The 24,038-nt window shown below is 48.5% G+C and overlaps 1 protein-coding gene across 2 annotated transcripts in view; it reads left to right on the top strand.

Annotated features, from left to right (window-relative positions):
* The window catches only part of IGSF9B (immunoglobulin superfamily member 9B), a 1,223,958-nt gene that overhangs the window by 191,413 nt on the left and 1,008,507 nt on the right, over nucleotides 1-24,038 (top strand). For both annotated transcript variants that reach the window (XM_086956939.1, XM_086956938.1), the window contains exon 2: nucleotides 4,109-4,306. In XM_086956939.1, coding sequence (XP_086813065.1) covers nucleotides 4,109-4,306 — 198 coding nt within the window. The remainder of the gene's footprint in view (nucleotides 1-4,108; nucleotides 4,307-24,038) is intronic.

The raw sequence follows: 24,038 nt of genomic DNA, 5'->3' as shown, positions 1-24,038 counted from the left end.
TAGGCCTCCATACTATGCACAATTTTATGGCACAGAAAGAGGCCTGTTAAGGAATCTCCGTTTACCTGAGAAAAGGATTTCTGCCAGATTATCTCCCTGTATAAGGCTTTGAATTCCGCTCTTGGGGGAAACGAGTTCCCTTCTGGGTCCTTCCATTCGTGGGTAAGGCCCATACTTAAAAGAGCCACCTCAATCTTGTGTAACCATGTAATGTTATTGGATTTATTAGCCGCTCTAATATTCTTAAGTGACTGTGCACACTGTTTTGGAAGCGGGAATCCAGACGCCATGGTTTTGCTCGGACCGCAGTAACTGCCGGAGCAGGAGGACGTGACCGGGAGGGCGCGAGCTGGAGGACACGATGGGAGGACGCCGAAAACTGTTTACGGCTCTGGTCTCGGCCTCCCCGCTCCCTGTTGATTCCGCTCCGATTTTAGGCTTTTCCAGCGCTTCCATTGTTTGTCTGCAGTGGATGCCAGACAGAGCCGGGTTCTTTTAGCGGTGGGGCAACCAACTGCGAAACAAGTGTGAGCAAGCACTACTAGGCACTACTTTACTCAACCACTGCACTGTACGCCAATTTACTCTTTTCCTCTGCACTATAAGCCACTATTCAATACTCTGCAACACTTTACGCCACTGCACTGTACACCATTGTACTCTACATCTCTGCACTCTATGCCATTCTATTCTAGTCTGCACCACTGTACTCTATGCCACTGCTCTCTATGCCACTCTACTCTGCACCACTCTTCGCTACTGCACTCCACGGCAATGCACTCTATTATACACCACTGCACTCTGACAGTTTACGGTGCAACACTGCATTCTCTGCCACTGCACTCTACACCACTACACTCTACTCTTCACCATTCTACTCTACACAACCACACTCTGCAATACTTCACTCTACGCCACTGCACTCTATGCCAATGCACTTTACACCACTTTACTCAAAACCAATGCACGCCACAATAGTGCACACTACACCACTTTCATCAAAACCAATGCACTCTACGCCACTGCATTCTACCCCAATCTACTCTGGGCCACTGTACTTTATGCCACTTCACTCTAGGATACTCTATGACACTGAACTCTACAACACTCCACACTAAGGTGTGCTACTCCATTGAACTCTACTCAACTCTATGCTATTCAACTTTACAACACTCTTCTCCACTCTGTCACTCCACAACAATCTACTCCACTCTACACCACTCCACTGCACTATATGCAACTCCACTCTACTCCGCTCTGACATTCTATTCAACCTTCAACTCTACGACACACGACTCCCTCCATGCCACTCTACAATACTCCCTCGTGTTTACCTTCTATCACATGGCATGGGGATGGACAACCCTTTAGGGACATTTAGTAACTGTCTTTTCCTCCACGACTGGCAGTACTTAGGAAGAGTTAATCACGTGACCAGCTTTGGGCCAGTTTTAGCCGTTTGTTATATCTGGGCACCCTGCTAGGAAACCTCTGTATTTTCCTTTGGCCTCGTTTGCCTCAACCTTTTTTATCTAGTAAATATGACTATGTTATCAGCAGAGGCAGCCCTAAGCCCTATCTTTTTGACATACCTGACAGTAATTACAGCTGTTACGTACAGTTTGCTAAACTCCAAACATGTGGCATATCGTTTTCCTATTCACCCTTCTGTCATATCTATATCGTTGCTATTTCAAGTATCCTTTCTCTTTCTCCTCACAGGCCCAGTTTCAATAGTTTTATTTACATACTTAAGTACAACTTAGAGGCACAGGTCGCTGCGCAATCAGAGACGCGCAGCGCATGAGAGTTGGGTAATTCGTGTCCAGGGGTTACGGCACCTAGCGCGAGGTCAGCGCCGTCAGCCGTGGCTGCAGCGTTTGACCGGCGGACTCCGCGTTCATTCCTAGAGTCTGTGGTCGAGTAAGTATTCGCCGCCATGCCCAGAAGACTGCTTCTTCGCCTCAGTGAGGAAAATGCTTACGTATTCATTAGCCAATCGACTGCAGTGGGAGAGCCTCATCGTAGCGGGTCTCTTGGCTATAACCTTTTTGCCATACAGGTTCTACAGTACCTAATTTTACTCAGTTAAAACGTCAACCCTCCTGCCAATCCGAATTCAACAAAAGTACCCATAGTTTGGAATAGAGGAATATTTTGGCATCGGAAAAGGGCCAGGCCACCAGATATGATTTGCACCAGAGAGGGGCATACCATCATGACAAATACAATGCTCATGGCCTTGTGCATACGGGAAATGTTAAGCCATATCAGAAATCCTAGCCTATGAAATCTAAAGCCACTTTACCTCTTTCCACCCTGCCGTGTCCTGGTTATTGGGTCGTTACCTGCTGTAAGTTTTTACCACATTTTACAGTTTTAGTAGCTTCTCAAGCCCATATCCTCTGAAATATTTGTGCATCTGGATTCCGCAAAGGGTTGTTGGTTTACTTTATTGCCTAAAGCTCTTCGAAAAAAGAATATCCTTGCGAATACTGTGATTAGAGCCCAGGTTTTTTGGTTCCAAATTCATTAACTTTGCAACTAAATCACACCTCGCCTGTATATGTGAATATTCCAGTAGCACTGGTGTCGCCACAGTGCAGTTCCAATTCCGAAGAAGCTTTGTGATCTGTTACAATGTGCTTGTGCTGAAGACCTACGGGGTGACTCACTTTTTATGGGAAGATTATGAATGACATTACCGTTTATTTGGGAATTATAAAGACAGCTAAAATGACCTTTTTGTTAATAGTATGTGTTTTCGTTCTTGTGAATGTGACATAAACACCAACAATGTATGGATGAGTGCAGACAGAAGGTGGATGATATTCCACTACATTTCTAAACCCAAGTAGATATTCTCAAAGAAGACAACATTCTATAATGCCTATTTTTCGTGATTGCCAGCCATGCAGGACTGAGTAAAATAAAAAAATTCTCCGTACTGGATAGCCCCTTTAAAAGGCGTATCTGTCCCTGTCACAGAACCATTTTATCTCTTTGTTGCATTTTATCTTTTAATGTCCTTAATTAAGTATTGATATGTTACCTGCTTGATCAGTCCAAGCTGATTACTTAGAAAATCAATTGGCAGTCTTCAGAAAATCGATTTTGTTTTTAATATTTGACCTATAAAGTGGCCATAAAATTTGGAGAACAAGTATTTACCTAGTTCTGCACTGCTAAAAAAGTGCCTACAGGGAGCATTCCTGAATGTAAATTTTTTAATGTCTCTTTGGGTTTTGAAATGCTGGATTTTTGCTGTTGACATGCCACTGTAATGCAACGTTCTCATGCCCTGACTTGAGTGTTCAGTTCTGGGTGTGGCTAGCTTGCTTGTATGGGTGATGAATGCAGAATGTCCGGAAAGAATGATGATGGTATAACCCTCAACATTCTAGAGATAGATCATCTTCCAGCTCTGAGTGGACGAGGGTGATGGTTATTGGTTGAAGTGTTTGGCATGAGATTGTAGGTCCGATGGTGGAAGCGTTCCAGAATGGTCCCTATTAATTGGGAATATCCAGCCCTGTTTTACCCTTTGAAATCTAGTACTATTGTAAAGAAAAGTCAGTCGTAGTGGATAGACTTGGATTTGACATGTTTGAGTTTCTCTAAAGCTTGGTCCAATTCATTTATCTAGAGATGTTATACTTCGGATCAAAAGCATATTAGACATCTAGACACCTCAAAATGACCTTGGAGAGAATGTGCTGTTGTATGATGTGTTCTTATAATTATGCTCCACCTCCCATTGCTCTGGAACTCTTAGAGTTTGTCAAGGTATGAAGAAAATAATATTTTTCTTAGCACTGTCTTTTAGACACTCAGCCTGTTTCGTCTACAGCACTGCAGGCCACAAGGTCCAATTGTTTTAGTGATGTGTTCTAGTCCATGCTGTTGACATGCTTCAACTTTGACTGTCCGTATATGGGGTTATGGGTCTCCTTGCTGTCAGCTTTTGGAAGGATTTGCTTGACCACTGATAGTTGCATTACTTGCTCTCCTTTCTGACAGTTAATTTCTGTTCCAGTTCCTCTTTAGAGATTTAACTGACTGAAATGTGTGGCAAAATGGCTGATATCCTGTTGTCTCTCTTTTGCAGGTATCCATGGTTCGAGGGAGGAACCTCAGTTTGTCACAGCACGTGCGGGCGAGACTGTCATCCTGGGGTGTGACGTCATCCATCCAGTGACTGGACAGCCACCTCCTTACGTGGTAGAGTGGTTCAAGTTTGGAGTACCCATTCCAATTTTCATCAAGTTTGGATTTTACCCTCCACACGTGGACCCAGAGTATGCAGGTCAGTTGTGGTGCTATCTGAGATTTTTGTGAAGGGCAGTGCCTAACTGTCGGAGCAAATAGCAGCCAAAAAACAAGAACGATGATGGGAACACAGGGACTCTAGCTGAAAATCATCATAACGAATGCAGGCGAGCTCCCCGATGTAGGATTGTCTTTGCCAATTGTAAAATATATATGTGTGTATATATATATATATATGTCCAAAGGTCGTAGTTAAGATCCTGCCTTCCGCAGAACAACGAAGGAAGCGAGACCACAAAATAGGTGCAGTTTCTTAGCGTGGTTTATTCAGTGCAAAAAGTCAAAGCCTGCAACATCGCCATGACGCGTTTCACCTCGTAAAGAGGCTTGCTTGCTATATATATTTTAGAACACACATTATCACAGCACCCGGAGGAGGGCATAATAGCTTGAATACATTTGAGGCTATTCTAATGTTTTGACTACCCACATGGGTTAGATAGATAGGGAGATGTAGATCTGCACTTCACTGTAAGCGAGTAGGGATTAAGATGTGGAGGATACAGGTCAGAACAAGATAGATGATCTGAATGTATTAAATAACCTCTTGAGAACCATGTCATGTCACCAGGTTTAAATATACGATACAGATAGATTTCTATAGGGGTAATTACCCATGTATATAGACATGTATAAATGTACAGATGTTTTTACATTTTTATATGTTTTTATCTGTATATGTATATATAGCATCTTAAACATCAAAAGAGATATGTTTTGAGGTTTCATGACAATGATGTACCTTTGATTTTTTAATCGGACACTATGTCTTCTATGAATTCCCGATATCGCTAGGTGTATGCAGTATGTCTTCACTGTTTATGCAATGATTAGAAACAGCCGTTGCAAATCAATGTTTTTTAACTATATAAGCCCTCTTTTATGTCCATGACACATCATGTGATCACGCCTCCGGGTGGAGGCGAAACGCGTCCTGGTAGACTGCTGGCGAGAAATTTTGCACGAATAAAGCACCGAGGATATTTGCACAAAAACGTGGGTTTCGCTCTTCGTTATTCTGTCTCTTTGGGAAGGAGTAGCAGTGAGTGGCGATTTTCGAATATATATATATATACGGCGGGCGATGGCGAAAAGGAGAAACGCTCGTCTGCGCAGCTTGAAGTGTGATAGATATATATATATATATATATATATATATATATATATATATATATATATTATATATATATCTCAAAAGTATTTCTCTTTTAGAAAATTTGATTCTCTGGGAATCCGGGGATTTTGCAAGATATCTTTTTTGCTTTGTACTTTAAGATTTCTTTCAGTGCAAAGAGTATTGAAGCAAGCTGCAAAGTATTTGATGAGTTTAGAATGATGATTTTCAGGGGTTTCCTGGAGGCTGGAAACAATTGCAACGGGTGATAGTGTTGTGGGAAGTGTTACAAAGGATTGAATTGATTAGTGTATTTGTATGGCCAAGTAAAATGTTCCCACTAGCACTAATGTTACCTTCCTGTGTGTCCATATTGGGAGTGATGCCTAAATTGTGCAATTTTGTATCTGCATCAGCACAGCTCCTTATACTTCTTGGTTTAGAACCTCGAGAATACTGGAATACCACTCTGGCTGAGGGGTCAGGAACATGTTTCAGAAACTTTAAGGCAGAAACACGTTGGTGAGGAGTAACACCGCTAACGACTGATAGAACACTACTTTGTCCTTCTCCACTTTGTCCCACTAGTTTGTGAGACTTGTAACTATTAAAGAAAAATGATAAACAAGTAATTACAGGCAAGTCAGGCCAAATTAGATCTATGAAACGTGTTGACCCAGCCTAAGATTCCTTGAGTCTGCAGTACATCTTGAGTGAGATGTGATTTGGTTGCAAAGTTAATGACCTGAGTTCAAACCACAGCATTCCAACTGGAGCAACATGATATAGTGCTTGGAAAATTGCTAATCTACCTGTGTTTCATTAATGTTACCAAACACATGTAACCAGAAATAAGTCTAGTATTGAACCCTATATAAGCATGCATCATTCTTTACTGCTCGCCAGAGTCTCCTCACCACACTGTCTGTGAAGATTGAGACCACTTGTTTCAGCCAGACTTCGCTGTAATGTGCTGGTAATGTGCAAGCTTGTATTCCCACATTACTCTTTCTCCCTTGTAAACTAATCAACTTTACTCAATGAACACCCATAAACCTCACACAGAGTGCCTCCTTTCCATGGTGACACCAAGCTGAATAACCGTCTGGAAAAAACAGGCATTTTACAAACCTCTTATTCTGGTTGATGAGACCATCAAGAGGATCTCTTTGCCCGTTATCTCTCAAAAGCCTTCTCACATGTGCTGTACCAATATCTACATTTCACCAAACATGCTCTCCTCGAAGGCCATAAACTACCATGTCTTGCCCATTTTTTATCTTTAAGTCTATTCTGCTTGTGCATCGATTGAGCTTTTCACCTGCACTAACCATATTTAAGACTGCTTGAATGACACATTCTTCTTAAGCAGAATCAGCACTGTTGATAACATTCCCATGTAGTGATGCCCGGCCTTCAGATTCCTAAACAGTACAACCATGCTGTAAATTTGTATCATATGTTATAGGTTCTGGGCCCCATTCACAATGAGACGTACGTGTAGTAAAGTTATGAGTACTGGATCTTTGCACTCGAATGGAATATCTGCACTAGGGGCGGAATACACCCCAAGTGTGGATATTGTACCACGAGTGTGGAGACTCCTCACTTGTTACTTTAGTATACGTAAGTCCCTTTGTGAATCCGGCCCTCAGTGTATACATTGCTTGTTTTGTTTCAGTTGTCACTTACAATTCCTTTCTCGTGTCCCTATACACCCACACTGCACAGTTGTTCCTTGTGCTTAAATCACTTTGTGGCGGGCGTTGTCTGACCATTCAAGATGGCGGACGAACTCTAAGAGTGCACGAGGACCTCCTCAGCAAACCGCTGAATTTTGTTCTTATAAGCCTCAGAAATGCACCTTTTCAGCCCCACAAAGCCTCTCTGCTATCCTTGAGAGCTAACTCGTGGGCCTGTGTGAGGGAGGAGGTCTGATAGCTGGACTGCGGCCCAGGACTCCTGGCGTGGCCAGCTTCCAACATGGCGGTCACACTCTAAAGGAGGCCTCGGCTCAGGCCTTACCTGCGCCACAGACACAGATCTACTCTGGGCCTCCCCTGCAGGTATTGAAGCTTCTCCTGAGGCATAGCCTCATGATCATCCAGTTGTGGAGAAGCTGCCTCACCAAAGCCCTGCCTGTATGGACATGACCTGCCGCCCAAGCATTGGGAGGACTGAGAGTTGACTGGGGACCACTTTTGGAATGTGATGCGGCATTAGGGGAAATCACCCACTCGGCTGCGCTGGCCACCCCCATCTACCATTAGACCCAAATCAAAACACTGGGCTATCTCTCCCCGAGGTTGCGAAAGGCAGTGGACTCCCCATACTCTTCTAGGCCAGAAATGCACTACCAAGGTGAGGAGGTGTCTCGGCTCCCCAACATCATCTTGCCCTGAATTGGGGCCACAGCGGTGTGGTGAGCTCATTACCGCAGACTACCTTGGGACGGTGGTAGGGAGGGGGAATATGGATCGACCAAGTACTCTCAGGCACGACGACGACTAACAGCTGAGTCTGGCATCTTTCCAATTGTTTCTTTTTTCTGCGCTGATTAAGTGAGATTTCCTCACTTTGGAGGAGGTCCACCTCTATAACCTGACACTTGCTACTAATAAGTTTGGTCTTGTTGGGAGTTACAGGTTGACAGATGCCTCAGGGGTTTAAGTGGATAGTTGTTGGGCGGATGGGATGTTTATTTTGTTACTGTTCTCAATGTTCGTTCCATGTACTGTCTAGATGATTCAGACATCCATACACAACTTACAACTGTCCCCCAGCCCTCTACTGCGTGCCAGTGCACCCTCGCAGGCTGCCCAACAGCACTAAGTTGGGCCGGTGTTCTAGCACCCACTCCAAGTAACCCCATGACGTCCTTTTCTCTCATGTAAACGAACGTAAATGGGCTACTGGAATGCATTAGAAAGACTGCTGTGTCCTTGAATACACTAGACACACTCAATCATCAATCCTCATGCTGCAAGAAATCCACCTGCCGATGACTGCCTGCCCCTTCATGTGCTGCTTTGGCTACGGATAGGGTCTTTCACTCGGGATCCACTAGGGGCTCCACCGGAACGGCCATCATTTTCCACAAAACCTTCCCTCTAACAGTGACTGCCACTACAATTGATCCACAGGGTAGATTTGTTGGGCTAGACAGTCTCTTGGAAGGACAGCAATACAACTTCTTGGGTGTCTATGTGTTGCTGCAGACGCTTAACCCCACCTTAATGGCACTAGAATTCACCATCCTGAACTTTCCCCATGGCACCACCACAGTTGGCAGAATTTTATATTTCCACTCAACCTTGACATGGACGCCTCTAGACCCCCATGACATCCCGTCTACAGAGATCCAAGTAGTTCAAGCCCTTGTTGGACTCACTGGGCTTGTGCAATGTCTGGAGGGTCTGGCACCCCTAGGCTAGGGAATATACTCACACCTCCGTTGCTCACAGACCACTTTCTCGCATTGATATACTCCTGCTCCCAGCACCTAACATACTCTAGGGGAGATCCTCTGCCATCCTCTCAAGGGTATCTTGGATCATTCCCCTCTTGTCCTCTGATTTGGGAGTCCAGACACAACCCTATGGCTGATGTGGCACCTCAATGCGTGACATGTCATGAATGATAAATGCTCTAAATTCCTGACAGCAGAACTGCAATCCTATTTTAAAACAAATACAGGTACGGTGATTTCCCCCAGCACACTTTGGGAATTGACATGGAGCCTTAACGTCACTTTCCTCCTGACCAAATTTAAAACTGATCTCCAGCACTGGGAATTATTTCCACTCAATGTCCTCGGTAGAAAAACCCTATTTAAAATGATACTTGTATGTTTTGTATACATGATCCTTCAAAACATCTCACTGATGACCCCCAACACGTGGTTTAAAGCACTGACATCCACAATTTACTCATTCCTCTGGGGGTGCTGGCACCCTCGTATTGGCATGGACAAGTGCCACCTCTTTTTGTATGATGGGGAAATGGGCATGGCAAACCTGCAATTCTATTCCATGCCACACAGCTCCTTGTTATTAATGACGATGTGCAGGGGTTGGAGTGATCCAGCATACTGAGTGGAACTCTCCCTTCTGGACCTGGAAAGGGTGATGGGGCTGTTGTATGGTGACTCTATCCCCAGAGGTCTTCCAGAAGTCACCAAAGTGATCCTCCGGGACTGGTGTAGGGCCTTGCACTCCATTGGGTGGGGCAAGATGCACAGCAAACTCCGCTTTGGCATGGCCGACTTTTCTATAATACGGCACACCTATCTGTTTGTGACAAATGGGATAAAATTGGGATCACAACTGTTGAGGACGTCTGGCACAAGGACCACCTGTGCATTTTTCATGATCTCCAACTTCACCTTCATCTGACCCAGACCCAATTTCCCAAATACCTGCAACTTTGGCATGCCCTCTCCATTCAGAAAATTGCATTGACAGACATGCCTTAAAACAATCCGCTCGAGGCCAACCTCCTGTAGGGCAGCACCACAAAGGGTGGCACTGATCAAATATACAGTACACTTACGACTAATTCCAGTCTGGTCACTCTAAGACAGAAGTGGGGGGATTGGAAGACTGGAACGCGCTGAATGGCAAGATGCTCTTTTTTTTTTTAAACAGTTTTTATTATAATTCAAAGCAATCATAGGGCGTACATAGAATCACTGTGTGCATATATAGAGATCGATAATCACTTGGTCTAGATACAATACAGACAAAGGGAAAACAAATGAAAAATAACCTCAAGCCTCATTGCATTTGGGTACATTTGTGTCTATCCGTAGGAGCCCCACCTACCCCCTCTTACTCAGTCACTCTCACTGTCCAACGCCGGGGGGTCGCATAAAGATCCTCTGTACTCATTCCATGCACCCCAAAGCGTATCCATTTCCGTGGGCATTTTTGGTTTACATATACTGTTGGTTCAGCTAACATTGCAAAATCAAGATCAGAACACCAATCCCTGAGTGTCGGTGCCCCCTGGGCCCCCCAAAATGTAGCTATATTTCTTGGCAAGATGCTCTTTTGACATCCCAACAACTTCCTATTTCCTCCTCCCGCAGATTAATTCAGTTGAATTCAATTGAATTACCTGCATGCGACATACCATAGCTCTCGCTGAGCCTGGTGTGCAGGCAAGATCCCGGGCCCTATTGGCCAGCCACTCACTTTTGCCATATGGCCTGGCAATGCCCCAAAATTCGTAGTCATTGGGCCCAAGTTGGAAGTGTCGTGGCCAGGGTCCTTGAACTTCTGGTTGATTTGATGCCCTGAATCGCCTTATTGTGAATTCTGGAGTATCTTGGCAGTTCCTGAGCCAAATGTGCCCTGGTAGTTATGGCCACTCGACCAGAGATTGGGGTCTTCACGACCCCCCTCACTCTGTGAATGGCGTAAGGGCATGGATTAGTGTGCCCAAAAATAAGAACGGATTTACAGATCCCGGGGATGTCTATGAATTGGGACTAAGTAATGTAAATACCTGATTATCCGAGGTGGAAGCACACAACACTTGTGTATTTTCTGACTTATTTGCTGTTATTGAAACACTTTGTAATGTTCTGTGTGTTTCTCTGTATAAACCCAATACAATTTGTTTATCAAAAATATCAGTTAGTGGAGTGTTTCTGTTTGAGGTACTAAAAGCCTCTATTGTTTAACAAACTTATTAGCAAATTTAGTGATAGCCAGATAATCTGTCCGCAAGGGGTTTGGAGGAGGTGAGAGGTTAGTTTCCTGTGCCAGTAACCTGTGATCGTAGGTGAAAAAAACTGCTCTGTCTAATTGAGTTAGGTTTGGAAGAAACTAGTCTAATGCCCTGCCTTTTCAGGGTGTCAAACAGTCTGTTGCAAGATGGCTAGAGGAGCTTTTGACATGTTTGTTGAAACCTTCTATTGTGATGTGCCTTACCACTCACACTTTCTTTTGTAAACTTTCTCTATTCATATTTATAACCATCCCCTTTTTTTCTTGCGTTTCATAATCTTTCCTTGTTTTATCCCAAGCACTTATTTTGTGATTTTGTTTTATTCATTCTTACCTTATCTTTCTTTTGCTTAACCCAAACCCATGATTTTGTCTTGATTTGTTTGTTTGTGCTAACTCTCTATCCTTCAACAATTTGCTGTTGGAATGATCGTGTTTTCGGTCTCTGCTTCTGACTTTTGATATCGAATTGACTTGTTCCATCCTTGTCCATTTGTCTTTGTTTTTATTTTTTTGCTCTTTCTTTCAGTCTGTCTCTGAGGGTTACAGACCAGAGAGCAAAAGAAAACACCTCTTTCCTTTTGTCAGTCTCCATCATTTTGCTGTTAGTTATTTCATTCCTTCTGTCACCCACCACTACATACATCTTTATATCCTGCAGTTGGATTAAGTGAGGGTAATATGTGGCACTTTGATAAGTCCTGACAGCTGGGCACAGCAGCTGTGTGCTGTATTGGAGGACGTACAGCTGCTTTGAAGAGGCTGGTCGAAGGTATAATATGGCAGTTGCGAACAAAGTATTGGCAGAAGTACAGCTAAATAGCAGGGACTGGTAGATGGTATAAGATGCAACAAACAAGGCGTTGGATGCAATGCTTGAATTATCTCAGACACTTGCTATCTCTCCCGGCTGCATCCCAACCCTTCATCTTTTTGTCCACCATTCCACCTCAGAATAGACCCTGCCGTATGCAAACCATCCTTTGTCCTGCTCCTATCAGAACAGTTCAGCCCAAGCTGCCAACCCAGAAGTGGAGACCAAGCAACTCAAAACTGGTTTAAGACCGTTTGGGTCACTTTAGTTCCAGTAGCACAGTGAGCATAGGACTCAAGTCTGGGGATACCTGTCGCGTTTAGGTCGTCCACTGCAACAAACAACAAAGTGATGAATGGAATGCTTGAATTATTGTCAGCCACAGAACGTTCGAGCTGTTTCCCAGTTCGTCGTTTTGCAAGCAGTCCTTCAATCACTTTTTGTTATTTCAATCTATTTTATTAGTATTTTAAAGAAAACATGAACATAAGCACTCACCTACAACCATTGGCCGGTGAGGTAAAACACGGGCAAGGGAGGGGAGTTTGAGGTGGGGAGGGGGTGAAATGTAGGAGAAAAGTTTAGGGGCGGGGTGTGGGGAGGGGGTAATGGTGAGCTCCATCATGTTGGTGTCAAAGTTCGCACTGGTACAGTATCTGACTTGTGCTAACCCAGTGAATGGCTGCGCCACAAAATTCATTCCATCCTGGGAGGATGACTGTCAGTTTGAAGGAGTCGGAGAACTTGCTGATAGTTCAGGAAGGTAAGTTCCCCAAAGCCACGTGAAAGAAAGCGCAGACAGTGGTACCACATTTTATCACATTGGGCTAGTTTGCATCTATGGATGTTGTGAGTATCTCCATCACCAAGATGTTCAATAGTCTGTTGACCCAAGCGCTGTGATTTGGGTTGGAGTGCGTGTCCCATTTTGCAGTGATTGCTTGTTTGGCGGGCACAGCGCCATTGCAATAGCCTTCCCTCTGAGGGAGCGGAGTGGGTATATAAGAGCGGAAGTGAGGCCTAACAGTTTATAGCTGGGGATATGGAGAATGTCTGTGTCAAATATGTTGTTAGCGTCCTTTAGCAAGGCATCCCAGTAACGCTTTAGTTTGGGGCATCAACAGAGGCGGTGGGTAAGATTATCCACTAGTCCACAGTGCCTCCAGCAGCGATCCAAGCCACCTCTCTTCTATTTTGCAAGCCTCTCGGGGCGTAGTACCAATAATGAGTCACTTTTAACTGCGCCTCTTTGCCTGCTGCAGGAAAAGAAGAGGTTATAGTTCTTTGAAAGATGTCTGCCCACTCTTTGGCCATAAATGTACGCTCCAGTTCCGCTTCACATCTCTTCTGGGAGGGGGACTTCTGAGTGCCATCCGATCTATTCAGAAAGGAGTATATTTGGGAGAGGAGGCATTTCTCATCTCTTTTGGTTATTAGCCATTTCTCAAACTTCATAAGAGGTCTACTGGCCATGGGGCTAATTCGAAGTTGGGTGATCCAGTGGCAGATACCAGTGTAGTGCCAATGCTCCGCCTCCGGGAGGTTGTTCAAGTTGCAGAGTTTGGAAAAATCCAGGAGGTCTGTGTGTTGTCAAAAGAAATCACCAACACTTTTGTAGTTGGCGCCCTGCCAGGCTTGGAAGGCAGCGACACTCCTAGCAGAGGGGAAATCCTTTGTTGCCAAGGATGGGAGTAAGGGATGAGATTTGTGTAGAGACCTTTTGTAATTCACTCCCAATCGGTGACTATGGCCCTCGTTACTGGGGTATATAAACTCCTGGAGGTCGGTATTGTTTGAGGAGCCAGGGGACCATCCAAATGTGGAGGCCGTCGATGGGTTGGACCATGAAGAGCCAATGCTATTCAGTGAGAGGCCTACTCCATTCCACCACGTATTGCAGCTATGACACTGTGTAGAAGTGAGCGATGGAGGTGTTGCCCAATCCTACCTCTCCCACAGGAAGGTAGGCCCGTCTCCCAGCCATGCGTGGTTTCCTGCAGGAGGCGGTCATCATGGGCTTGAAGGACGCTGAGCAGACTCTGTTGTGTCCCCCTCTAAGGACCTAATGTGTTCTATAATGTCCTGTTTGTCCTGCAATGATGATTGCTCGTCAAGGGGCGAGGATTGCCGGCCGCGACGTACAGTGAACCATGTTGGTTTAGCAGGCACCCGCTCCGAAGGCTGGGGACGGGTGGGGCTGGCAGGTGGCAAGGACGGGAGCCTGAGTAGTTGAGCCGCCTCTCTGTAGGACCACCTCTCTGTAGGACCGCTTCACCCTGTGCTTGGATGCCCTGTGCAAAGATGAGGGCAAACGGGTGTCCCCATAAATAAGGAATGTCCATGCTCCGCAGCTTGTCTGTTACGGGCTTGAAGGCACATCGTTGTCGCAGAATGTCGGATGCCAGGTCCTGAAATATCTGGATCTTGTGCCCGTCATATGTGAGGTCCTGCTTGGCTCCCGCCGCCTTGAGGATGGCCTCCTTTTCGTAAAGAAGTGGACGCTGGTGAGGATGTCCGTGAGAACGCCCGGGCCCCCCACGGGCCCAGACACCCGATGAGCCCGGTCCAAGGTCGGCGGAGAGGCGTCGTCGTCCCCCCATACCTCATGTAGGAGCTGTGCCACATATGTAAATGTCCTTCCCTTCTGCCCTGAGAGGAACCCCACAGATTCGGAGGTTGTTCCGGCGGCTCCAATTCTCCAGGTCCTCCTGCTTTAGTTGCAGTTCAATGGGTTGCTCTTCCAAGGTGGCTAAGCGTTGCCAAAGTTGTTCCTGGTCTTCCGTGCGGGAGTCAACAGCCTTTTCCAGCCCATCTACCCGTTTCCCCAGGTCAGTTACTTCCTTTCTAAGTTCCCGGACGCAGGAGTGCACCACAGAGCGTAGGGAGCCAATTTCTGTCTTCAGCTTGGACATAAATGAGGCCATGAATGCTTGCGTTACTCGCGGCGAATCCCCATGGGTGGCGGGGCTACCTCGGCCGGGGCCGACGCGTTCGCTTTGCCCCACATACATGTAACTGGTTTGTCTTTAGGGGTCGCCCCCAGGGCATCCTTGCCCCCTTTGGAGCGTGTCATTGTGGGTTGGTAGGCACCCTTCAGCGTGCCAGTGATCAAAAGCGACTAGGATCCACAACAGTATTCACAGGAGTGGGTGGCAGCAAGGGAGTTTGTGAGGCATCCAACGCAGGGATCACCAGGAGGTATCACAGAGACCAAGGTGTCCGTTGTCCAGCCCCCGACTGGGCCGAGACGTTCTCCATTGACGAAAATCACAATGTCCAGGGCAGATGCGGACCACCCCGCTCCTGCAAGGGGGCATGACCCAGGCTCTGTGTTTCAGTGGGTAGGGGCGTGTGTATTACGTCTCCGCCGTGATTTTGGCCACCGCCCGCCCAACAGGAACCTCTGGGAGCGAGCGGGGTACCGGGTGCCGAGTCCAGGCATAAGGAAACCGCGGGGCGTGGCTAGGGCGCCGATGGTGGAGGCGGCGTGAGCGGCTAGCTCCGGGCCTGATCCCACCAATTAACCTGCAAAATTGACCTGTGGTGCAGTCGTTTTCACAGCCACGGGTGTCGGAACACCCAGAGAGCATGCTGGCCAGTTGCAGTGCCCTCTGAGGGTCGCGAAGTGTTTCTGCGGCGAAGGACGTGGCCGAGACTCTCGGAAGAGGTGCAGCAAAATGGCGGCGGTGATCGGCGGCTGAAGCTGAGAAGAAGTGCCCTGGGAGTGTCGGGTGCTCGTGAGCCCGCGGCGCACCTGAGGTCGGAGACCGCCGCGGGATCGGCGATAAAAGCGGTGAGGAACCCGCAATTAGTGGCTGGGGCGCTGTTCGAACCCGGAGACAGAGACCGGCTGCCTCACCCGGAGCATTCAATATGGCGCCGGGAGGACGGACTGGCTGGAGCGCGCTGGAATGAAGGTGAGGGGAGGCCCAGGCCATCGGGAGACCTAGGGGCGCCAAATCAGCGACCGACTGGAAAGATTTGCCCGAGTGGGGCGAGGTGGAGGCTCCTATACTGTGCGGCCCCTGATGTCCGGTGGTGAGGGGACGAGCGGCTACTGAGTGCTGCTGTGCAGGTCTCATGACCGTGCAGCTGCCGTCTGGGTCGCGGCCGAGAACGCCAGAAAGTGCCCCGCGGGCTGTCACTGGGAAGCGGCGGCTGGTAACCGGAGGGCCGTTGGACAGGGGTGAGAGCAGTGGCGCAGGCCCAGGAAAATTGCAACGGAGCTGAGGGCATGCCTGGGGAGCCATGGAGCCCAGAGCCGGGAACGTGAGCTCGGCAGACCACAGGGCTGGATCCTTGATGCCCCATCCCCCCCCCCTCCGAAAAGGGGGAAAAACAGCGTATACCTGGCGGCGGCTGGGCAGAGGAGGGTTACTGGACATGCCGTGTCTAGTGGGGCGATTTGGAGCCAGTGGGCCCTGACACTGATATTAGTCCCCTACTCACGGGCTAAGGTGGAAAGGTGAGGCCATCACTGAGGAAAGACCAGCAGCGGATCAGTGGCAACGAGGCTGCCGGCAAGTGTTATGGTGGCTGGGGGCCTGAACAACAGGGGGTGATGTGACATGCATATTGAGAGCTGCTGGTGCTGGTGGCTGGTGAGGGGCACCCGGCGAGGACACTAGGCAGTGGACACATCTGTCGGAGTGCGGGGGCCCTACGAAGAGAGGGCAGGTGCGTTGTGGGACCGCGGGAAACCCTTCCCTCCCACGGTGCCCTGCGCTGTCGCTGGCGATAGAGTAGCTGAACGAGTGGCTACCTGGTGGCAGAGTGGTGATACACCTAATCAATCAGAATGAAGCCCAAGGGCAAAACAGAGGGGGCCGCGGATCAGGATGGTGCCAAAGGCGGCAATGAGGACGCAGAAGGCACGCCATCGGAGAAGAGACTCACTGAACGCCTTGATAAAATCCTGGAAGCGATTGCGGCGATTCCCTGCACCACGATATAACATAAGTGGCTACAGGACTGGGGCTCTTACGCGAAGCTGGCAGCCAGGGTCAAGGATGCCGAGTCGACCATACAGGATTTGAAGCCGGTGGTGGTAACGGTGGAACGTAAACTGGAGGATGCGCTGCAGCGCCTGGCAACTCTGGAAAGAAGGGCAGAGGATTCCGAAAGTCGCAATTGACGTAACAATGTACGGGTAGTGGGCCTGCCCGAGAAAATAGAGAGAAAGGACATGGTAACATACCTGGAGGATTGGTTCCATACACGGGTGGCCCCGGAGGGTTTATCCTCTGTCTTCACCCTGCCGGCCAAGCCGCCCCTGCCAGGATGCCCTCCTCGTCCTGTGGTGGCCAGGATCCTTCATTATAAAGCTAGGGACCTGCTCATCCAGAATGCACGCTCCAATGGGCCTTTTAAGGTGGAGAACTGCACTGTCACAATCTTCCCAGACTATACCCAAGACATACAAAGACGGAGAGCCTCGTACTTGGCGGTTAAAAAAGAGCTTAGGGACCAAGGGATCCAGTACTCGCTATTATTTCCTGCAAAGTTGAGGGTAATCGTGGATGGTGTTACAGTTTTTCCTAACGCTGGATGAGGCTTGGACGTGGCTTGAATCCTATAGAGCAGGCACGGATCGCAGGGACAAAGGACATAGCGAACAGTACAAACAGCCACGAATGCGCCAATCGCAACGGATCCGCAAGAGAGACAAAGTCAAGAAAGCCTCACAGCCCACACAATTAGCGGCAGACAGACAGGGTGCTCTGATGGCCACGGCAGCAATCACTGGGTCGCAGACTGAGAACTCAACCAGGGGCACAGACTCTGAAGAAGATAAACAACACTTGGGCCCTGAGTTCTCGGACACAGATAGCATCAAAGGCCCGGACATAACACCCAGGACAGCTGACGATCTGTGAATCTCGCCAAGTCCAAGGAGGGTAAATATTTAAGGTCTGGATGAGGGTCCGCTGGGACAGCTGATGGTCACTGTGAACATTTGGGCTGCATCTTCTTGTTGTGGCGATTGGTGGGCCGGGGGCTGGGGTGCGAGCCGTCACCTGTCGGGCCTAAGCCACTTCCCTATAGCCCTTAAGGCGGCCTGTGGTGGTGACTACAGGATAGGAGTGTGTGAATTGTTATGGAAGTTTGGATGGGGACTGATACTGTGTTATTTGGTCCTGTTCTGGGGGGGAGGGTACTGGGAATTGTTCAACAAGTTATGGGTTTGAGGTTCAGGGGTCCTGTTGTGGGCTGGCGATGTTGGGGAAAGGAGAGTTCAGAGTGCTTTGGTGATGGGGACATTACCTGAACTGAAATGTATCACATGGAACGTACGTGGATTGCATACTATGTCCAGGCGCCACAAGGTGCATGCATATTTGGTGAGGCGGGGAATTCAAATAGCGTTACTCCAAGAAATCCACCTAACTAAGCAAGAATGTACAGCGTTGCAGAGGCGATGGCGGGGCCAGATGTTTGGTACAACATACTCGGCATTTGCCAGGGGGGTCATGGTATGGGTGAGAGCGGGGACTCCTTTTCAGGTGACAACTACCGTGGTGGACCCGGAAGGTAGATATGTGGCGGTGGAAGGGAGGTTGTATGGAAGGGAAGTGGTGCTTTGCAGTGTCTATGCCCCAAACACAGATCAACCCCGGTTTTTGGATAGATTATCTGGATCTTTGGCACATTCTCTAGCTGGTACTGTGATAATGGGGGGAGATTTTAATTCCATAACTGATGTACTTCTAGACAGGTCACATCCTCCACTGGTTGACTCCCTGGTCCGTAGAACCGCGAGGCAGAGAGCGAATTGGCAGGACAAGTGGGGGCTCACAGATATATGGAGGGGACACCATCCAGAAGATAGGGATTATTCTTTCTTCTCTGCGCTCAATGAGTTGCATGTTAGAATTGACACGATCCTTTGTAGCCGTGCGTTGGCACCCCTGGCGACTCGTTCTGAATACTTGGCCAGGACAATATCAGCAAAAAAACACATTGATGGACAGAATGTAGATCAATGTCTTACATTCACCCCAGTACAATGATCTGGGCCTAAATCCATCGTTTTTTGCACTCCACACCACCCTGGGTTAGATACTGGCTTTATGCAAATCAGCTCTGACCCTGTGCCCCATGGGAACAGTCCAGTCCGAACTACACAGCCATATCTTTCCCAGACCGGAATCAAGCATCCGAGGACCGGACCGGTTTCGAGGTAACACCTCTCATCAGCCCGGCTAGCTTGACTCCAGTGGTGTGGAGGCTCTGGGACCCACGGCTGGGCTACCCCAGTACACTGAGGGACAAAATTACAAAAAACAAATTGATGGACAGAATGTAGATCAATGTCTTACATTCACCCCAGTACAATGATCTGGGCCTAAATCCATCGTTGTTTGCACTCCACACCACCCTGGGTTAGATACTGGCTTTATGCAAATCAGCTCTGACCCTGTGCCCCCTGTTTTGTTTGCAATTGCCGCCATAAGTGCGCTGGGGATGCTCAGACGTGGGTCCCAGGCACTCCACACCACTGGAGTCAAGCTAGCCGGGCTGATGAGAGGTGTTACCTCGAAACCGGTCCGGTCCTCGGATGCTTGATTCCGTTCTGGGAAGGACATGGCTTTTGTAGTTCGGACTGGACTGTTCCCATGGGGCACAGGGTCAGAGCTGATTTGCATATCGCCATTGTCTAACCCAGGGTGTGTGGAGTGCAAAAAAACGATGGATTTGGGCCCAGATCTTTGGACTGGGGTGAATGTGTGACATTGATCCACATTCTGTCCATCACCTGTTTTGTTTGCAATTGCCGCCATAAGTGCGCTGGGGATGCTCAGACATGGGTCCCAGGCACTCCACACCACTGGAGTCAAGCTAGCCGGGCTGATGAGAGGTGTAACCTCGAAACCGGTCCGGTCCTCGGATGCTTGATTCCGTTCTGGGAAGGACATGGCTTTTGTAGTTCGGACTGGACTGTTCCCATGGGGCACAGGGTCAGAGCTGATTTGCATATCGCCATTGTCTAACCCAGGGTGGTGTGGAGTGCAAAAAAACGATGGATTTGGGCCCAGATCTTTGGACTGGGGTGAATGTGTGACATTGATCCACATTCTGTCCATCACCTGTTTTGTTTGCAGGACAATATCAGATCATAATCCTCAAGTGGTGGCCTTCCAATGGCAACAAGCGAGAACCGCAATACCCACTTGGCGGTTGCGACCTGACACCCTGGAGGATCTGATCTTTAGCACCAAAATTCAGGCAGGTATTGAAAACTACTTTGCAGTGAATGAAGGAACGGCATCTACCAGGGGAGTGGAATGGGACGCTTTTAAACTAGTGGTGAGAGGGTTATGCATTAGCAATCACGCGGGGGAGAGGAAGGTAGTTTTGGCTGATGTGGCGAAAGCAGAAGCGGCGCTGCGGGAAGTAGAGAAGCAAAGACCGGAACAGAAGGGGCTACAGGAAGGGTTGCTAGTGACTAAAGAGCTTGTGGCGGCTGAGACAGAAAGATTGCGGAGCTTTGACTACAGACAATATATGGTAAAAGTTCATGGGAAGGGAGACAAGGTGGGGACGCTTCTGGCAAAACTAGCAACACCAGTGTCAGGGGGGTGCTCGATTTTGAACATGCGAACGGAGTCGGGAGACGTGGTGTACTCCCAGTCTGACATCCTCTCGTGCTTCTTGAGATATTATACAATACTGTATCGTAGTCATCTAGAGGCTGAGGAGCCAAACATAATGGAATATCTAGTGGGGACCCAGCTCCCGCAGTTGGAGGAAGAGGATGCTGAGAGACTGGGGCAGAAAATTCAGTTGGAAGAGGTGAGAGGAGCGATCAAGCAGATGGCTAAGAATAAGACTCCAGGAGTAGATGGGCTCCTTATAGAATTCTATGTAAAATACGTAGATGTCCTAGCACCCCGATTAGTGGAGGTGTATTATGAGGAGGCGGAACAGGGCCACCTACCGCAGTCTATGAGGGAGGCGCTGGTGATCCCCCTGTTGAAACCTGGAAGGGAAGGTAGCGACGTAACTTCTTATAGGCCATTGTCAATGTTGACGGTAGACTATAAAATCTTGAGCAAAATATTAGCCACGAGGCTGCTACCCCACATGACTGCCCTGATTCATACTGACCAAGCGGGGTTTATTCCGACTAGGAATACTTCGGTTAACATTCGCCGCCTAGTGCGAGTGTTGGAGAGTGACCTGGATGTTGATTTGCTCCCGGCTGTATTGTCGGTAGACATAGAGAAGGCGTTTGATAGCCTGGAATGGGACTACCTGGATAGAGTGCTGGAGAGGTTTGGTCTTGGGGAACGATTTAGGAGATGGACGAGGATCCTATATTCCTTGGCGACGGCCAGGGTGAGACTGGGAACTATTATATCCTCGCAATATCCGGTACAGAGAGGCACAAGGCAGGGCTGTTTGCTCTCGCCCTTGCTGTTCGCATTGGCAATTGAGCCTCTAGCGACCCAAGCCAGAATGGGGAAGGCATATAATGGCCTTTTATGCGGAGGAAACCCACACCATATTTCCTTGTATGCGGATGACCTGCTCCTGTTCCTGGAGGACGCGACCGTCGCACTACAGGGGGTGGTGACTCTGCTCACGGAATTTGGGGCACTTTCTGGCCTCAGAGTTAACAGCAATAAGACATGTGTTTTCCCGATGAAGGCAGACATGCAGCAGCCATCGTTGCCATCTGGTCTGATATGGGAGCGGTCATGCTTCACTTACCTGGGAGTCCGGATATACCATGGTGCGGACGCCATGCTGGAGGGGAATGTGGGGCGCTGTATAAGGGCTCTGAGAGCTGTATGGCATTTTGGGCTACACTTCCCCGATCAGTGGTGGGGAGAGTGGCACTATTGAAAATGGTGGCCCTGCCTCGCTTACTCTTCTATTTCCGTACGCTTCCGCTGTGGATACCCCCAAGGTTCTTTCGCGAATTGCGTACGCTCACACTTGATTTTATATGGGAACATGGGAGGAGACGAGTAGCGCTGGATACGCTGCTGAGACGGAAATTGGATGGAGGGTAAGCTGTCCCTAACTTTGAACTCTACTATTTAGCAGCGCAGCTACAGGTTCTCACGCAGAATGTTGCAAATGAATTCAGGGGCCCAAAGCAGACCCGCGGGGTGGGAATCCAGAGGCATGTACTTTCCTATATTGTTATGCAACAAAAACTAGAGTTGAAGGAGTTAACATTAGAAGAAAAAACTCTGAGATTGTGCCGGAATAAAAGCCAGCGTAAGGCAGGTGTGATTCACCCGTATGCGCCCGAAATCCCTCTGGGCATGCTGACGGCCTTGCCACACGGGGGGGATTGGTCAGGGCTATTGGAATGGGAAGAATTGGGGCTTCAAGTAATAGGGGACCTATATGCTGAGGGTGAATTGTTGCCCTTCTGAGCAGTGCAAGAACAGTTTGGCCTTTCTGATGGAAGTTTCCTATTACACATGGCTGTCACATCGGCGATAAAGAAGCATTGGAAATCAGGGCAAATGGAACCTAAGACCACGATGGCCTGCCAGTACGTGGTGATGGCGGCAGGCACTTTTAAGGCGGTCACTTGTTTACAGTCTCAAATGTTGCAGGAAGGATTAGAACCACTTACAGCGCTCAAGCAGAAGTGGGAGGAGAGTGTGGGGAAACCCATACCGGATGTGACATGGGGCCAGATCCTGAAGAGGACGTGGAAAGGAAGCAGGAATGCTCGCTTCCAGCAAGTGCACTTTTTTGTGCTACATAGGGCCTACCTTACTCCAGGGAAAATCAAGAAGTATTTCCAGGTCCAAGATGCAGCATGCCCTCGATGCCTGATGCCTGATGTAGAGCTGGAGCACATGTTGTGGGACTGCCCTAGGCTAGGACTCTATTGGGCTGAGGTGGGGGAGCTACTGAATGAGGCTACGGACAGGCAGGTAGAATACGACATGGCGACTTGTCTGCTGTTTTGGTTTCCTCATACGAAAAGAACTAAGATCACCAGTAAATTTATTGACTTAGGCCTTATCCTAGCCCAGAGGGAGATAACCTGGCACTGGAGGTCGAAGGAGGGCCCCTCGAGTAAGAGATGGGCGAGTGAGATGTGCAAATGGGTCTATAGCGAAGGTACTATTAGACGTAGGCAGGCAACCCGCACGGCTAATGAAAAGAGTCTAGAAATGGCGAGGGCGTGGGAAGACCTAACGCAGACGTTCAAAAACAGCTTAGAGACTGAAGAGGGCTAAGCACGAAGGGTTGTGAAAGGAAGTTCCTTGAGATACACAGTATATCACATAAGGTCACGATGGTCTCTTCCTTTTGCTAGGTACTATGTATGAGCTAGGCCCACACCAGTTGAGGTTTGAAGGGGGGTGGGATGGGAGGACAGGGAATTCCATGTTGTTGTAGAGGGATGCTAACATAGGAGGATGGCATGACTTGATGCTCTGAGTAGTGTGTTTGATATTTTTAAGATAGACTGAGCGCACGTGGGGTGTGTCCCCGGGAGCGAATGAGGCAAGGGACAGGTTGGTTAATGAAGGGAACTTAGGACCATAATAGTGGCATACATTAGGATCTCCTGTTTGAGCTTAGGGATGGACTGTCCGACAATTGGGGAATGGGGTACTAGAGTTAAAAAGCAGATACTAGATCTTCTGACCGAGTGACGGTCCTGGCTCCCTTAAGCTACTACCAGGTTTGAGCACTATCTAAATGACGCCGCCCGGCCTCCGGGGATGTGGGCATACTGGCTGTGTAGAGGGCTGATTGACGACTTGTGTACCGCGTTTGGGAGGGGCCGGCACATCGGTATGTACAATTGTATGTTTTCTAAATCTGCAATAAAAAGTATTTAAAAAAAAAAAAATAAGGAAACCGCAGTGCAGGCCGGAATAGGGGAAGCGCCCACCGCAGGGACCCACCACAGCCCAGAAAGGGCCACACAGGCTGTGCGCCCACCAGATGCCTCAGGGCATTCGTCCGCAGCCCACGCACCCCAGGGCCAGTCCCCCGCACTCACCAGTGAGGCCCCACTGGCCGTCTTCTACCACTCAGGGCGGTCTGCTGTCTCCACGGCTTG

This window comes from Lissotriton vulgaris, chromosome 2_1, assembly GCF_964263255.1.
Source record: "Lissotriton vulgaris chromosome 2_1, aLisVul1.2, whole genome shotgun sequence".
Taxonomy (NCBI): domain Eukaryota; kingdom Metazoa; phylum Chordata; class Amphibia; order Caudata; family Salamandridae; genus Lissotriton; species Lissotriton vulgaris.
Note: the sequence above shows the minus strand (reverse complement) of the source record. Positions and strands in the feature narration are given on the sequence as shown.